Below are 18,871 nucleotides of genomic sequence, written 5' to 3'. Positions count from 1 at the left end.
TTAACACACTGGAGTAAGACATTTTACTGATGTAAGCAGGATCAGAAATATCACATGAGAAAGTTTCAGAATTTTGCAGTTTGGCTAACTCATTAATACCTGTGTGATGTGGAATGCCTCTAGCAGTATTCCAGAGCATTCTCTGAAAAATCAACATAAAAAGCATAAATTAAACAAATGTAAATATTTTGTGAACAATAAAAGCTATTAGAGAATAGGCAACCCGTACATCAGCACCCTGACTGGAAAAAGAACATTCTTCAGCAGGGTGTTAATTTACAGGTGATACCGCTGAAGAACAAGTCCGCTGCTTCACAGCAACATATTAAGCTGCCGGTGGAGCTCGGACTGAAAGTAACCTAATGGCCACCATTATTTTACATTTGCTAAGCAGCACTTTTGCTGTTTATTTATTTTATTTTACATTTGTTGACCAGGTTAGTCCGACTGGATACATGTCCATTTTCAGCAGAGACTCGACAAGAAAAGTTCCAAGCATACAAACAGATAAATCATTAAAAGACAGGCTTGAGTTACAGTTTCTGTTCAGTAATATCCTCATACATGCTACAATCTCACATTTTCAATAGCAGTTATGAAATAAACAAGAATTACATAGAGTACAATTTAGCATAAGATAGGTTAGTCAGGATTAGAACAAGGACATAGCCAGTGAGTTTAAAATACTAAGTATAAAAAAACAGCCACAAGGCTGGTCCGGAGTCTAAAACGAACACTTTTAATCTTGAACTATTGACAGCACAATGACAGACTGTTTAAAATGTAGTGGCAAAACATAAATGTGCATGACTAAGCGCTTTCACCTATGCATAGGCATCATCAGTACACGACTAAGGGCTTTCACCTATCCATAGGCATCATTAGTACACGACTAAGCTCTTTCACCTATCCATAGGCATCATCAGTACATGACTAAGCACTTTCACCTATGCATAGGCATCATCAGTACACGACTAAGCGCTTTCACCTATGCATAGGCATCATCAGAGTCATAGTACAACTAACCTAACCACATTATATAGACAACCTTTAAATTCACTTCCTGTAACACCCTTATTACCTAATTAACGATAACTACTTCATTATTCACAATAATGAGGTAGTTATCGTTAATTAGGTAATAAGGGTGTTACAGGAAGTGAATTTAAAGGTTACCTCATTATTCACAATGACTGCGGTGGTGGTGCTGCGGTAGCGTTGTCACCTCACAGTAAGATGCTGTCCGTTTCGATTCTCAGCTAGAGCGTCTTCTCTGTGGAGACATGCGTGAATGGGCGTACCTTCATTGAAGGTTGTGCATCAGGGCTGGCAACTCGGCACGTAAAAATCTACTGTCAATCATTAGCGGACTGGAGTTCCACTGTGGCAACCTCTAACCGGGAAAAGCTGAAAGACACAACAACAGAACAACCTCATTATTCACAATATAAAAGTACAAAAATACAAGAATACTGAAATACTATAATGCTGTTCCTACAAAATTATACAAACTACATAATGATACCTCTTACCAAAAACCTATTCATAAAATTTGTTGTTAAAAAACAATAACACATAATTATTAAACGTAATAATCTACTATACTGTGGTGTAATGTAAATATCACCCCTTTAAATCACCATCAACATTCTTTTCTTTTCTGTTTTAAGATGGGAACAATAGAAATGTATTCATTAATGCCAAGAAATGTTTTGGCATTAAGTCTTAGCTGCCACAACATTTCTTTGATTTCGATATCAAGTTTTGGATCGCCATTTTGGAACGCCTTATGAACCAAGAGTGACCAAAATTCTTGGGAGCACTCGGACAGGCGAATGGCCTTCAGGGGAGTAGGGAAATGGAGGGGGAGGGGAGAGGTTGGTATTGAATTGTAACTTGAATTCACTGGATAGTTTAAACCGTAGCAATGGTTTGGAATTCAACTTTTCTGTGTCTTCCAGTGTTATTATGGATTTAATTCCAAATGCTTCAAATGTTCCTTGTAACAATGCAGTGGAGATTAACAATTGCAATAAGATTTTGAGTAAACAGGGTTTCACCATTTACAATCTGAGTGATTGTGAAATGCACACTGTCCATTTTGAATTACTGAAAAATGGTTTCAATTTTGTCCCAGAATATAGGCTGGCCAAAATATTGATTAACTTAAGGATATATATACCAGGCAATTAAATTTGCATATATTTTTTTTCTGGACAAAAAAGAATTATTCTAGTGTTGTTCTCCCTTTGAAATGGAAAAGTATTTTTGTTCCCCTGATCAATCCAATGGTTAATATGTTTGAAAAAATAATGCAAGGTGAAATCAGAAAAAATTGTGCTACTAATGTTAATTTTCCAGACAACTTGTCTGTGGAAGAAAGGATGCATTTAACTGAATTGGTCAGGAACTGGGAATACAGGCTGATGAAATCAGACAAGGGTGGAGGGATTATTATCATGTCCCACCTTGATTATGTCTGCAGGATATATGACATCCTTAATGATTCTGATACCTATGACAGGGCTTCGCATAATGAAATAAATAGAGCTTATACTAAAATTGACATTTGGCTCCAAAATGCCCTCCTGGAAGGTATGATATCCAAGGATGAATTTGATTTCCTTACAAACGACTCCCCCATTACTCCAGCAGTTTGTGGTATACCAAAAACCCATAAGGACCCTTACAATCCCCCCTTTAGGCCAATAGTGGCAGCTAGAGCATCCAAAACTGAGCCACTGGTGGCATATGTTGACTTTTTTTTCTAAAAAAGTGTTGGTAAGTTTCAGCCATATGGCATTGTCTTGAATGCCTAAGAAATGTGGATATGAGGAGAAATGTTATGTTCCTCACTATTGGTATAGTTATTTTCAGTCATACCACATACTGAAGGCTTAGATTTATACCAACAGAGTTTAAGAACAGGGGGGATACTAAGTGATGATAAGGCTAACTTATTGGTTGAGATGATGGATACCATTTTGGACAAAAACTTTATTTTCTGAGGGGGGGTACTATCGTCAGAGGAGGGGAGTGGCTATGGGAGCCAAATGCGTTCCGGTTTTTGCCAATCTTGTCCTGATAGAATGGGAGAAACAGTTTGTCTTCTCCAGTGTATACTGGATGAACATAATGCAGTAAGATTCCTGGATGACATCCTAATTTTGTGGGAAGGCACTACAGATGAGGCCAGGGAATTTGTGGATTATTTAAATACCACTACACATACCAAGTAAATCAATGGGAGATAAATTATCTTGACATCAAATTGGACAAGGATAAAGAAGTGTTAAGATCCAATATCTATAGAAAAGAGACATATTCAAACACTTTGCTACACTTTACTAGTTGCCATCCTGATCATCAGAAGAAAAGTGTAGTCAAGGGGCAGATGTTGAGAACCTCACATCTTATTAGTGATGATTTAATGTTTCAACAAGAACTGTGAAAACGTATAGGCATGTTCAAGAATAGGGGGTACCCAATGAGACTTTTAGTCAGGATGAGAAATTAAGTGACCAAGGCTAGATCCACAAAATTTAAACCGATTTTGAGGGAAAGTGATGTGATTTCTGTTAACAACAATGACCTTGGTAATGCAATATAATTATCTTACCCCTCTGATTGTGTTCAGAGTGCATTCTGTATGGAACGGGGTATTTGACCTTGATTACAGATCAAAACTTGGTGACAAACCTAAGATATCATATAGTAAGGGTAAAAACATCAAAAATTTGTTGGAAGGACATGACAGAGATATATTGGTTAGTCAAAAATGGGCAAATGTGGGTCATGTAAAGTATGTAAATTTATCAATGATGGGCCCTACATAGAGATCTCAGGTTACCATAGGAACCTAAAGTGCCTGGGTCATTGCAATTGCAATACTGACATAGTGGTATATGTGGCAACTTGTGTAATCTGCTCCTCATTTTACGTGGGTAAAACCATAAGATGACTTAGGGACATGATCACTGAACAAGTTCAAGACATTAAGAATAAAAAGGAAGTTAGTCCTTTGTTTATGCACAGCACTATGTGTATTAATTTTAGAAGATCTTTGTCATTGACCGCGGTGGTGGTGCTGCGGTAGCGTTGTCGCCTCACATTTAAACGTTGCCCATTCGATTCACAGTTAGAGCATCTTCTGTGTGGTGACATGCGTGAATGGGCGTTCCTTCGTTGAAGGTTGTGCATTAGGCCCGGCAAGCCAGCACATCAAAATCTACTGCCAATCATGAGCAGACCGGAGTTCCGCTGTGGTGACCCCTAACCGGGAAAAGCCGAAAGACAATATTCTTTGTCATCGACCGTGTGCTATTGAATGAAAGAGAGAGTGATCCAAAACTTGATATCGAAATCAAAGAAACTTTGTGGCAGTTGAGACTTAATGCCAAAACATTTCTTGGCATTAATTAATACATTTCTATTGTTCCCACCTTAAAAGAGAAAAGATTTAAAGGGGTGATATTTACATTACACCACAGTATAGTAGATTATTACGTTTAAAAATTATGTGTTACTGTTTTTTAACAACATACTTTATGAATATGTTTTGTAAAATGATTAGTGATTATATCCTAATGGAATTCTACATTTAGTTTAACCAAAAGGTTACTTGTTCTAAGAACCCCTTTTAGTTGGATTCACCATTGTAGTGATAATCCAATTTTTGCTATAAAGTTTTACTATTCTCTCTGTATATAAGACACTGATTATATGACAAGATATGAACTCTTATCAATATTTATTTATTTATTATATCTAAGCATTTTTATGCATTAGTTTCTGTGTTATATACACAATTTTCATCTACATGTTTATATGGTTATTATAGGTGTTTAAATTAGACAGGATATTTGAACTTTTCTTATTTGCACCTTATAATAGGGTGGTTCTAATATCAGAAAAATCTTTTTGTCTTCGAAACTTTAGACGTTGAACAATGGATTATTTTAATATAATTAATTGGGACATCTGATATTGATCTAGTATTTACTTCTTTATATTTAAATAAGAAATATTAGATAAATAAAACATTTTATAACCTATGGTACATCCATAAGGTTTTACATTTATGAGATTCTATAGATTAAACAGCTTGACATGATTATTTCATTCATATATTCTAATATAATAAAATAAAATAATAATATACATATTGTGACATTTGTCTCTGCAAATACATTAGGTTTTTATTATTATTATTATTTTTATTTACTTTTTACATAGTCATACGTATATATATACATATTTCTTTGAATGGTTACATATGGTAAGTAAATGAATGAATAATATAAATAGTTCATATTTATATTTTTATATATGGCATTTTAATGAGTTGAAAGTTAATATTCATAAACTCATAATTCATATGTTTAGCCATGTTTAATAATATGCTTTTATTATTAAAAAATACTTTAACATCAAATAAGTACAGGGTATTTGGATCCACTGGCAGATTGTTTTTACAGAATTTAACACTTCTTCTAAGAGTTATATGTATTGAAGCTTATAGCGAATGTTTTTATACTAAATGTTGCTCAATACATTTTGAATGCGTTTTTGTTTTATCACATAAATACAACATATGAACGGATGTGAGCGATATGATGTTTCTTTATGAATAGAATCAAAGGATTCTCACTTTGTTTTTATTTACCAAACAGTTTGTAATAAGAAATTGTTTTGACTTGACTTTATGTTTACATATATATTTTAGCTTGAGCATATAATGCCATTTAGATTTTTTAGATGCTTCTCCTAATATGTATTGATTATCTACTATACTTAAGCTGTTTATATTCTGGTTTTTCTTAGTCAAATTATGAATATGACTAAGGTTTAGGGATTTATGATGTTGTTATGTTTTATTTAAAAGTTATACTTGAAAAGTATATATATATTTATGAAAAATGTTTTATAATGCAGCCGCTGTTTTTGTAGTAACAGGAAGTGCATTTTCTGGCCTCTGGTAAATGATAAGAGTTGCTTTGAATGTCTACATATCTTACCTTGCCAATTAGATTATTTAATTATTGAATAATTGGTTAGAAGCACACTATATAAGAACTATCAAGTCTTACTTAATTTAGATCTGAAGAAGCGTACATTGTGTACGAGAAAGCGCTCATCGTTCCTGTTCTTTTTGTTACAATAAAGAAGTGTTTTATCTGCTATACCATCGTGGAGTTCCTCATTCCTGTTTTCTCTACTTGAATTTTTGCATTTGGAGGTGAGGACCTTGGAGGTTTTATTGCTGGGATTGTGTTACGTATACAGCACTATGTGTATTAATTTTAGAAGATCTTTGTCATTGACCGCGGTGGTGGTGCTGCGGTAGCGTTGTCGCCTCACATTTAAACGTTGCCCATTCGATTCACAGTTAGAGCATCTTCTGTGTGGTGACATGCGTGAATGGGCGTTCCTTCGTTGAAGGTTGTGCATTAGGCCCGGCAAGCCAGCACATCAAAATCTACTGCCAATCATGAGCAGACCGGAGTTCCGCTGTGGCGACCCCTAACCGGGAAAAGCCGAAAGACAATATTCTTTGTCATCGACCGTGTGCTATTGAATGAAAGAGAGAGTGATCCAAAACTTGATATCGAAATCAAAGAAACTTTGTGGCAGTTGAGACTTAATGCCAAAACATTTCTTGGCATTAATTAATACATTTCTATTGTTCCCACCTTAAAACAGAAAAGATTTTAAGGGGTGATATTTACATTACACCACAGTATAGTAGATTATTACGTTTAAAAATTATGTGTTACTGTTTTTTAACAACATACTTTATGAATATGTTTTTGGTAAGAGGTATCATTATTTAGTTTGTATAACTTTGTAGGAACAGCATTATAGTATTTTAGTATTCTTGTATTTTTGTACTTTTATATTGTGAATAATGAAATAGTTATCATTAATTAGGTAATAAGGGTGTTACAGGAAGTGAATTTAAAGGTTGTCTGTATAATGTGGTTAGGTTAGTTGTACTATGACTCTGATGATGCCAATGCATAGGTGAAAGCGCTTAGTCGTGTACTGATGATGCCTATGCATAGGTGAAAGCACTTAGTCGTACATATTTATGTTTTGCCACTGCGTTTTTAACAGTCTGTCATTGTGCTGTCAACAGTTTAAGATTAAAAGTGTTTGTTTTAGACTCCGGACCAGCCTTGTGGTTGTTTTTTATACTTAGTGGACTTTGGACCTCTTTTGTTGGTTCATCATTTTTAAAATACTGTATAAGGCTTTTTTTGAAGCAAGTTAGCGAGGGTTCTAGAGTAAGTTCGGCCGAGAGAGCGTTCCAAGTTTTGCCCACTGAGTTAGCAAACAAAGAATCCCCAGCTAAGTTGTTATTTCTGAAAGTATGAACCAACATTTTAGTAGATGACTGAAGTGGCCTAGGGTTAGTATAGGGATAGATGATGTTTTTAAGTGAAGGCATTTTTTCAGGTTGGATAATAACTTAGAATGCAACTGTGACCTGGTTATACTGAAGTAGTCTAGGCAATTCTATCCATCCTAAAAGGTTTAGGTTAGGACAGTGGTGTGTCCTGTATGCAGAGCCGGTGGCAAATCTAGCAATGTGGTTATAACAGCTTGAGAGTTTGCTGAGGTTGGATTTGCTCAACTTAGTGAGTATAGGGGAGGCATAAAGGAGAGTAGGGAGCTGGCAATGGCAGTCCGAGCTAGCGTGGTGAGGAAAGGTTTATTTTTATATAGTGAACCAAATTTTTTTATTAATGGTTTTAATTTAATTGTTTGATTGACATGCATGTCATATTTAAGGCTGTTATCAATTATAACTCCTAAGAGTTTAGTGTGGATATCCGGGGAAATTATGGTACCATTATTAGATGTTATAGTAAAGGAAGGTGGAGAGGACCTACAAGTAGGGGAAAAGAGTAGTAGCTTTGTTTTATTGGGGTTTAATACCAGATGCAGATTAGAGAGCCAGTTTTCAACTGTGTTGAAGGTTGTCTGGGATAATGTGAGGAGACCTACTGGGGAGGAGGCTGAGCAAATCAGGGTGGAATTGTCTGCGTATTGGATAAAAGTTGCTACTGGGATGACAGTGTGAAAGTCATTAATAAAGACCGAAAAAAGAAGGGGTCTTAATATAGAGCCCTGGGGGACTCCAAGGATGATGGGTAGAAGGGTGGAGAGTTTGTCCTGCCATAGGACAGCCTGCTGTCCACCACTCAGATAAGACTGAAACCATTGGATAGCTTGGTTATCTAGGGAGATAGTTTTGAGGGTGTGTACAAGTAGCTAGTGACTAACCATATTGAAGGCTTTGCAGAGGCTGAGAAACAGGGCTGAGGATAACTTGTTGTTATTATGATTATGGTTTATGATGTTAGTGAAAGACAGGAGGGCTGAGAAAGTACTGTGATATGGCCTGAAGCCATACTGAGGGTTAGCCAGCAGATTATTCTGAGTGAGGGAGTGCAGGAGTTGTTTATGGATGCACTTCTCCATAATTTTAGCCAGCGGAGAAAGAATGGCTATGGGTCTATAGTTTGACAGTTCAGTGGAGCTGCCACCTTTATGGAGTGGTATGACGTGGGATATCTTCCAAATGGAGGGGGTGGAGGCTTAAGTTATGGTTCTAGTGATCAAAATAGAGACGGGCTATGCTATGGCATCTGCAGCTTTTTGCAGGTAGTCTGCAGGAAGAAGGTCTGCAGATAGGGTGGTAGGTTTTAGTTGCTTAATCAGGGCTCTGATGAGTGAGGTAGGAACTGGTTGGAAGCTAGGGCACTCGGTAATAGAAGTGCCTGAATTGGAACAAGTAGGGGTTAGTTTGCTAACAAGGGACTGGATAGTCTCTTTGAAGAAACTATTAAAGCTGTTCACAATGGCCTCTGATGATTTTTGATTAAAATATAAAGGGGTTGGAGTTGTGGATTGCCCTGGGTGAAGAAGTTTATTAATACCTGCCCAGAACTTCTGAGTTTGTTTTGATGTTTTTGTTGAAGATGGCGGAAGTAGTTTATTTTTGTCTAGCAGAATTAATTTTTTTGTGTCATTCCTAAGTTGTCAATAATTAATTTGATCTCAAGGGGCTTTGGTGGTGCACCAAGTGGCCCATGCATTATTTATATGTATGATTTTTGGTTTGGTATCTTTTGAGAGCCATTTAACCAGAGCCCAAGAATCCTAGAGCTGTACATGCAATGTAAGGGGATTTAATTTACTTTTATTGATTTTGTTTGGTCCTTCAGATTATTCTTAGCGTTATACAGCTAAACTGTATAGAATTTTTAAGTTCTGTTGATGGTATATAGAGTGAGTAGCTGCCAGATATTCCCTTAGAGTTTGCTACTGTGAATTTGCCAAATTTAGAAGAGTAGGGTTTGCTTAAGGACCTTTTAAGGACTAGCTGATAGTGCTGTAGACCCAGTTCAGCTTAATTTATTTAGTACATACAGAGAGTACATTAGAGGTAGTAACCTTGATAGTCCTTTAATACGGAGGGCAGACCAGTGTGGCTTTCCATTTAGTACACAACAAGGTGGAATCCCTTTAGCGTTGCAAGGCTTTCAGGGTGGGAGCCGTGAGAAAGGGGATAGTACCTAATAATAGATATGTTAGTTAGTACTTTTGCACCATTGAGAGGAACCTTTAGCAAGTGTAAAATAAAAAAAAGAATAGAAAAGTGTATGTGTTTATGTCTATGTTTGTCTGTGAGTGTATGCATGCATAAAAGTGAGGGTGAGATAATGTTAGTTGTTAGCAATTATGAAAATAAGCAATATATTCCACTATTTTAGACTCATTAAGCTGTATTTTTGCTGCTTAGCGAATGTAAAAGTAAACGAAATATAAGAAATGAAAAAAAAGTGTGTGTGTGTGTGTGTGTGTGTGTGTGTGTGTGTGTGTGTGTGTGTGTGTGTGTGTGTGTGCGCGTGCATGCATGCACATGTGTGTGTATGTGTGTGTGCGTTTATGTTTCTGTCTGCGTGTGTGAGTGTTAGCTTGCTTGACTGCATGAAAGCGGAAGTGTGCGTCTGTGTGTGTATGAAGACAGACAGCGATCAAACACTGGCAGCAGCAGCAGCAGTTAAAAAATGTGCATACCTCTCAACCTCTTAGCTCAAGGTATCTGGATAAAGCCTAAAATAAAGGGGGAACAAAGGCTTGAAATAGGAACATATTTTAAATATTGCTCTTATAAAATTACAAATTTGCTTATATAACAAGGTTTGTGTTAGCAAGAATTTTGTGAAAGAAAAAGTCTGAAATTCAAATGTATGTCATTTTTTAGTGACTGCAATCCCCAATGACTAGCCACGTACAACACATTGTAGGAGTGAGGGACCAAAAAAATGAAGGAAATATCTGGATATTTTTTAAAATGTTAAAGTTTGGATGTAAAATATTTCCCCCCAAAAAGATTTACATATACTACAGCAAGTCTGAAACATTAGGTGGGGAAACTATGTTATGTTAAAAATATATGAAAAAATAATATAGTAATAAAAAATAAGTAAGTAAAACACAACAATTTTACAGACAGCCCATTCTCTAAGCACAATAATGCCCACCAGGGTGTGTGTTACTGTGTAAATAATGCCCTTACAGGGGTGTAGAGACCCTACACCACCTCATAACACCCCTGGGTGGGCAAAATTTACACAGTAGCACACACTCTATTGGACATTATTGCTTGCCTAAACTGTAGAAATGTTAGTAAGATGCATTCTTTACAGTGCTAATAGTCAATCTATTCATAGTTTTCCATAAGTACTATAATATATTATTAATTCATACAAACTCAATTACATCTTTTGCGAAAATTTCACAAACAAATGTCATACATTGGAAAATGTACAACATAGATATATATTGTTAAAACAGTTTGGTTAACCAGACATAAGCTTTCAATAAGACAGCAAGAATTTTTTCTCCAACTACATGTTTATTTAAAAATGTACAGAACTATAAAAACATATGCTTAATTGCATAAATAGCAATACAAATAACATTAAATATCTCTCAAGATGTACAACTTAAAGTGCAAATATCAAAGACAGTTTTCTTTAACAAGATATAAGGCTTCACCTGATACCATGCAGCAGTTTGTAAGACACTTTTTTAAAATATTAAGTACATATGGAAATATTGCTTATTTTCATAATTCATAACAAACAACTAACAATATCTCAAGTACAGTGTGATATAAATGGACACTGACAATTAGGACGATATGATAGTATGTATGCAAAGGGTTACAGAAAGATAAGAACTTTGCATTAGTTAGAGTGAGCAGTGTACATTATTACTGAAGTACAACTGCTAGGGTCCTGATCGATTCCAGGGTGGTGATGGGAAAGGAGAATACTAGATGTTAGAAATCCTGGCCTTATTAGTACATTTTCTAAATTACAAGGCAATGTGTAGGTGACGGGATGAATTAGTGGAAAGAAGGAAAGTCACATGCTGCCACAGATGAGCGTTTTTGAACATCTGTATATTTAGAAAATCCTTAAGTGTTAAGGCCCTAAATGAATAATTGGGTATTTGCATTTGACAGTAGGGCATACGCTATGTTGTTACAGGTTTCTGAGGTTACCACATTGAATGTGGGATCACCATGTCAGTTGTAGGCGCTGCAGGATTTTAGTTGCGAACAGGCAAGAGAATCAAAGGGAGAGACTACACTGTGGGAAACTTAAGAGAGGGACATTTAGTGAGGTGAAGAAGGCAGAATATGCATTTTTATGGTCTGTGATTGTTAACTGTTTTTCAGTTTCTACCCAGTTTACCACTTTGTGTGAGATACTGTGCTGGGGTCAACACAAGCTTCTGGATAAGAATGCAGTACACCTGTGATATGTTTATTGGGGTCTATATCAGAACATCAACCAAACGTAATATCGAACAACCTAAAGGCTGAAAATGCTGGACCTCGAACTCGCTATTGTGGGAGGCTGTGCCCTCCACACCCCCCACTAAATATATATACCAACTCTGAGATCACACTACAGTGAGGAAAGGGCAAATATTCCGATCTTCACTGTACTGAGATCTCAAAAAAAGCATATCTTGGTCCGGCATTTTTGGCCTTTAAGCCATTCAGTATTTTCACTTTTCGATGTTGTGATAGGAACCAGTTTATGGAAGCTTGGCTGTCATGGGAGAGATAAGGTTGTGAGGAAGGAGAAATGAGCTTGTTGCTTCTATGAAAGTGTGTGAGGTTATACATTTCCACACCCAGTACAACATTTCTGGTATTTAGTTACACCAATAGACTGTTTTTGAGATATGATGCTCAGACTTTAGTGCCAAGTCATACATTACTTTTAGTATTCCAAAGGTGCTGTTTCTAGTGTAATTTTATCTTTGCCAAATAATTGCAGGTCTACAGTATTATATGCTGGATTAGAATGGAACAGAAAAGAAAAGAATTGTTTTGTATAGAGGGACAAACCAGGATTTTTAATCAAAGCTTCAAAATTACATACTGAATCCAGAGGAATAGAAGAGTGTATTATCAGCTATTGAATAGTACAAATCAGGCAGCAGGCAAGCCAGCTGGCTTGTTATTAACAAATATTGTGCAAAGGAATAGGCCCAGAATGTTGCCTCGGGACATGAGTGGACCATATTGAACCAATGGGCTGGGTAAGATATTTTAGTTAAATGACTGATGGCCCCTTTTTTTGTTAATTATTACTTGGAATACTGAATCGAGGAAGATAATGAACAGTCTACGGTTACAGGTCAAAGAAAATGGCACAACCCAATGACCCCTTGTGCAGTTTATAACAGAAATAATTACTAGTTTTACTTTCAAGAATTAGTTGGAAATTGTACTGACAACTGGATAACAAATTTTGGAAATGTAGATGTCCTAGAATTTGTCAATACATGTGTGCGTTTTTCTAAAATCTTGGATAGTGGGGATGTCATGCTTTTGGGGCGTAATATCTTTCAGATTATCTGAATAGTGAATAAACAACACAAAAGCAATGAGACCTCCAAGAAATTTTTACTTAGAGTGAAATCTCTAGAAAAATTGTACAAGACTTGAAACTTCCTGTAGCTATCTCATTAGCATTTAAAGCCATATTATACATACATAACATCTCTTTTTTTTAGTTATAAAATGAAGAAACATGCTATATACATCTCAAAGGTTTTATGCACTATGTTACAGCGATCACTTCAACTTAAATTTAGGTCAATACTAAGGACATTGTGAACTTTTAATTGTACATACAGAACTGTTGCTCTGTATTCTGGTGCCTGTGCACTTCCGCTGGCACCACGTGAACTTAAAAATGATGATCAAAAAAATGTCCTCTTCAAATTGAGAACTAAAATAACTCTTTTCCTTTGAAAACTGTAGCATGTCGCTTATTACAAATGTAATAAGCGGCTTGCTACAGCTAAAAGGAACAAACAAAGTGGCAACGCACTGCACTCTTATTTGTAAATGCAGTATTGGCATTCACTTTTGCCCAATCACTATCTAAAGATCAGGCCCACAACACCTTGTGCCAGGGGTGGCTACCCCCATCACCCTAACCTAGTTAACCCTCTGTGTTCATATTCAAAAACATATTTTAATAAATACAGTATTTTACTCCTTAGTATAACAATCATCTCTCAAACCACTTTAATCATCTGGTTTCTTCAGTGCTCTCCCATATATGGGGTGATTAACAGGACTGTTTCCTTTGACCCTTGTCCTTCCTTTTAATATATTTTTTGCTGAACTACACATTTGTTTGGAGCCACTGGTCTCTGTTTTCATGACTGAGTACTGTTTGGGACACTTGAGGTTGATTTTTTTCTTTAAATTTCAACATAGCTGTCCCATGTGATTTCTCCTATACAGATTTCTATCTACCCAAAAACACGAGGGATCCTGGTTTGGCTGCTTTACCAAATATTTTAGCTTCAGACTGTGAACTTGGTCATATTTTTGTTTTCTTACCCTGTTACCCTGTCCTCAATATGTCGAACACACACCCAAAAACCCTATGAAGCTCACTGCACAAGACGACAGAGAAGTAACGTTCCACGTTCTGATGTAGTCCATTGTACCAGCATGAAAGCGCTCAATTTTAATAAAACATGGAACATTACTTCTCGGTCTTCTTCTGTAGTGAACTTTATAAATCTGTCTTCAGTATGCAAATCCAGTAGTTGTTGCAGTTTATATCACAGCAGTATCTCTAGATCTGACTTTTTTCCAGCATTCCCTTTACCCGATGTAAATTTTCAGACATAAGTAATGTAACTCATGTAGGTTCATAGGTTCATAGGTAGGTACTAGGCTATCAGCCCAAGGGCCTACGTAAGCCTAGCCAACAAGGTTCCCTGGCTTACGCCACCCAAGAAAGTTATTTTCCTGTGCCACTGTCGAGCAGAGACACAGAAGTGATCCCCGGGGTGTATTTCCTATTTCCCATCCACTCATCAAGATTTTTCTTGAAGAGTGCTAATGAAGAACTTTGCTTGACATAGATGGGTAGCCTGTTCCAGAGTATGGGAAGTCTCTGGGACAGGAATCTATCCCTCCAGCATGTCCTGTTTATTGTGGTGACAAGGTTTAGGTCCCTAGAGCATGTAGGATTCCTTTAGGTGTAGCATGTCCAACAGCTCTGGGTTTGAGGTAATTTTCATTTTAGCCGGCCTTCTGACCATTAACAACTGAGTTGATGAGGGGAATATTTTTCCTAGAGAGAAAAGCATACATTTCACATAACTCTTACTGGTATGATGATTATAAAATATTGTTATCAAGTACAAGTGGAAGTCAGTTAAAATAATGTTACTTCAAAAATTGAAGGCTCTTCTCAGTTCAATTATGTGATTTATACTTTTGCTGTCTCTGGTACTGGTACTGGGCATCTGACAATTTAAAAAGAATAAGAACGTGATTAATTTTCACCTCAGATCACGAACATCAGACTGTTTTAAAATCATACCTATGTCCGAAGGCAGGGTCCATGATTCTGCGCTGCTTGTACCAGTGGGTATGATCTGGATCTGTTATGAGCCCCTTCCCCATAAACCTGGAAAAGAAGACCAAGGACAGATTATATCAAAACAAGTACTGCACTGCCACTCATTAATCCTAATAATGTCAACCAGATCTATACGTTACTTGAAAACTTTTGAGACTTAATCATTCTCACTATGATTCAGCAGGTTAATTTGAGCCATACCTTTGTAGATCACCTCAAGACACAGAATAAAATGGAAGGGGAACACTTAATAATCAGCTTTTATAATTTTGTATTTTCCAAAGCAATATTCATACCATAAAGTGAACCAACCAAAATTGGGTTCAAGTAAAACAAATGTAAAACATTACTTCTGCTGGCTTCCTCTGCACTCAGTATACTGGGGCTGATCACTGGTCCAGCTGCAAGACTCATTGAGGAAAAATAATTAACAAATGGGAAGCCGTGGAGATTCCATAGCTGGGGTGCTTTCAGATAAAGCATATAAAAATGTCACTTGATGTGTCCCTGGCAAGTCTTGGGTTGAGGGACAAAAATGCAACAGTATTTATTTGAATTTAAACTGGGTTAGCCTAGTGAGCCTAAGGCTGCTTTATATGGGAGTCCTACGGAAAATAATCCTAAGTACAGACCTACGTAAATTAGTAAAACAGACAATCAATCTAGCCAGCATAACTTTAGGCTATTGGAGAAAACCAGAAAAAACAGATACAGGCACATGGACAATATGCATATTCTACCTGGACATCATCCTGAGGCAGGATCTGAACCCGGCCCTTGCAGGCAGCAGCAATAACTACTCCTTGAACTTACTAATTTGTATTCATTCATTCAGTCATCTATTTTTCACTGTCCCCTCACCTCGACCTGCCACTACCCATCTGGCTAAATTCTCAAACATCCAGTCTGCTGCTTTCTGGTTACCTTCTTATAAGACAACCCCAGATGTGTCCCTTTGCCAGATGCCCCCACCCCACCCCCAACATCTTGGGGAGTTGGTTTTGCAGCATAAATCCTAAAATTTGGGGTCTGAGGCCCCTTTTGGGAGTCACAGACTGGGTATCAGTAGCTATTGTCTTGCAGCAGTGGTTAGTGACAATACTTATCTTTAGAGCAGCAACATGCAATGATATCAGCATGTCCATCACTCCCACCAAAAAACGGCTGTTCTGCAAGGTCTCTAATCACCACTAGAGGTCACACAAGCAGCAGTTCACTCCAGACTATTCTCCTGGGATAAGAGAGCTTGCTGTTGGCTTCTTCGACCTATTGCCTGCCTGGCCTTACTAGCATTTCAAACCTGTTCCCAACTTCAGCTCACCAGCAGTACAGATAAATGGACACCCTAACTGTTTGCCATTAGACCAGTAATCCTTGAAATTGATTATTTATATGTTTAGTATGGATGACTGATTAGTTAGTTAACTAGTGAAAGCTTTAACTAAGTGATGGCCTATGTAAAGAACTAGGGGGCAGGATATTAGTATGCTAATACATTACACATCATGTTCTGTGTATAAACAAAGAGTTAGTAAGTCGACTCTCATGTTGTGGAAAATAATAAAGAAGGTAATATTGGAATTAGTTATTGTCAGAACTGGACAGGTTGGGACTTTGTCAACATGCACATGTTGTAAACAGATCTAGTACCACCTGTAACAGGATGTTCTATAACGATATAATAACAGCTATGAATGAAAAATTGTGCTGTGATGTAATTTATATAGATTTAATTCAGCATTTCACAGGTCATACACAAAACACTGATCAATAAATTAGAACTATGTATTGATGTACTCTTGGAGGAGCTCTTGGATTATATGGCCCAGGCAGGTATGACCCTAGCCCTGACCAGCATCCTACCGTTGCCCAGAATGATACAGTAGTACAAGCAGAAAATGATTGACTTCAACAACTAGCTAAGTTTCTGGTGTCATTCTAAGGGGATCCAGTATCTGTCTGCTTGGGATAATATGATTGACAGACCTTGATGCTTTGCCAGAAATGGCCTGCATCTGTCACGTCTGAGTTTTCAGATACTGGTTAAAGCTCTTGCCACCCCTATAGCGCCTTTTTAGGCGATGTTCCAAAGACCAAATTACCACCATAACAGCTATAAATAAATGCAATCTGAGGGTCATGCTGCTCAATGCTAAAAGTCTAAATCTCAAAATGCACTTGCGACCACTCCTCAAAATGGAGAACATCGACATTTGTGCTGTAATGCAGGCCTGATTTAAAGCATGTGAAAGCACCCTTGTGCTACTAGGCTATAACTCATTCCACACCTTTCGGCTCCAGAACATGGACCGAAGCTCCAAAGGCAGTGGTGTCTCCATATTCATAAAGGATATGCACACCTCCAGACTAGTAGCCCACCATAACGCATCTGAGATACTTCAGGTGCAAATAACATTGGGTAAGATGGCAATTCAGGTTGTAGCCTGCTATAGGTCCCCAACCATGTCCCAAAATTCTCACTCCATGTTTCTAAGCAACCTGGAAACTGTTAGGGCCCAACCCAACACTCTCATACTAGCTGACTTCAACTACCCCTCCATCAACTAGGAAAACTACTCATGCACCAATACACTGGCCCAACACTTCCTGGAATTCATCACTTCCAATGCCCTGAACCAGCTCATTCTTACCCCCCAATAGAGGAAGCAACATCCTTGACCTGGTTATTACTAACATGGGCAACTGTTGCTCTACACCAATAGTCAATTCCTTCCTGGTTAGATCCAGCCACAAACTAATCACCATGGAAATCCACATCTCACCCACACCCCCCACAAAGATAACCACCATGACAAACTTCTCCAAAGCTGGCTTTGGGCTCGTAAAAACAGAGGTGGCTAACTTCATGGCACCCATGTCAATGGAAAATAGATGCATGACTGCCGAATCATACACCAATGCACTGTACAAACAAGTACATAAATGCATGGAACTAGCCATACCCAACAGAACCAAGACACTCTCCTCCAAAAAAGGGAAGCAAATCTGGTGGTCACCTGCCATTACTAAACTCTACAACAGAAGGAAGAAACTGTTGCAGAAAAAGGTGAAGTCCCAAGACTGGAAAAAGTCCCTTATTAGCCTCAACAAAAAGTTGAGATCCCTCATCAAAACCTCTAAAGCCAGCTATGAAGGCAAAATTGCGTCAGACACTAAAAACAACCACAAAGCCTTCTATAGTTAAATCAAGAATCTCCACGGAAATACCCAGGTTTGCTCTGAGTTACTGCACAATGGTACCTCCTATAGTGAGCCAACAGATATTGCCAAAATACTGGCCGACAGATTCAGTGTCAACTTTACCCCTGTCTCTCCCCTAAAGGACCAATCACAATCAGGTAGTCAGCATTACTGCAGCACAGGTTAAAGATCCATTGTCCAAGCCCAAGAATACAGTTTCCATGGGACCCGACAATATCCCTGGATGTGTTCTACATGAACTACAACGTGAACTGGCACCACATATGTGTGCCCTGTTCAGTCACAGCCTCATCTCAGACTTTGTCCCTACTGAATGGTGCACTGCTACAGTCATCCCTCTCCATAAAGGGGGAGCGACTACAGACCCTGGGAATTATCACCCCATTAGCCTGATGAGTCTAATATGTAAGGCTATGGAGCACAACATCATGGACCTAATTAACAAGGATATAGGGAATCTCCAAACTCTAGATCCCACGCAATTTGGTTTTGTGAAAGATAGATCATGCCTGCTCACCTGGTTCACTTATTTGAGTCAGTCACCAGAGCTGTGAATGAGGGCAAGGCAGTTCATACAGCCTTCCTTGATCTGGCCAAGGTCTTTGATACCATTCCTCACTCAGGAATTATTTGACAAACTCACGAAAATAGGCATTAAC

The 18,871-nt window shown here is 37.7% G+C and overlaps 1 protein-coding gene across 1 annotated transcript in view; it reads right to left on the bottom strand.

The window, feature by feature from the left end:
* The window catches only part of LOC122804682 (cholesterol 24-hydroxylase-like), a 491,057-nt gene that overhangs the window by 282,657 nt on the left and 189,529 nt on the right, over positions 1-18,871 (bottom strand). The window contains exon 5 of the mRNA XM_044074688.1: positions 14,952-15,038. Within this exon, the coding sequence (XP_043930623.1) occupies positions 14,952-15,038 (87 nt within the window). The remainder of the gene's footprint in view (positions 1-14,951; positions 15,039-18,871) is intronic.

This window comes from Protopterus annectens, chromosome 6.part0 (assembly GCF_019279795.1).
Source record: "Protopterus annectens isolate FY-2018-M chromosome 6.part0, PAN1.0, whole genome shotgun sequence".
Taxonomy (NCBI): Eukaryota; Metazoa; Chordata; order Ceratodontiformes; family Protopteridae; genus Protopterus; species Protopterus annectens.
This window is presented reverse-complemented; position numbering and strand designations above follow the sequence as displayed.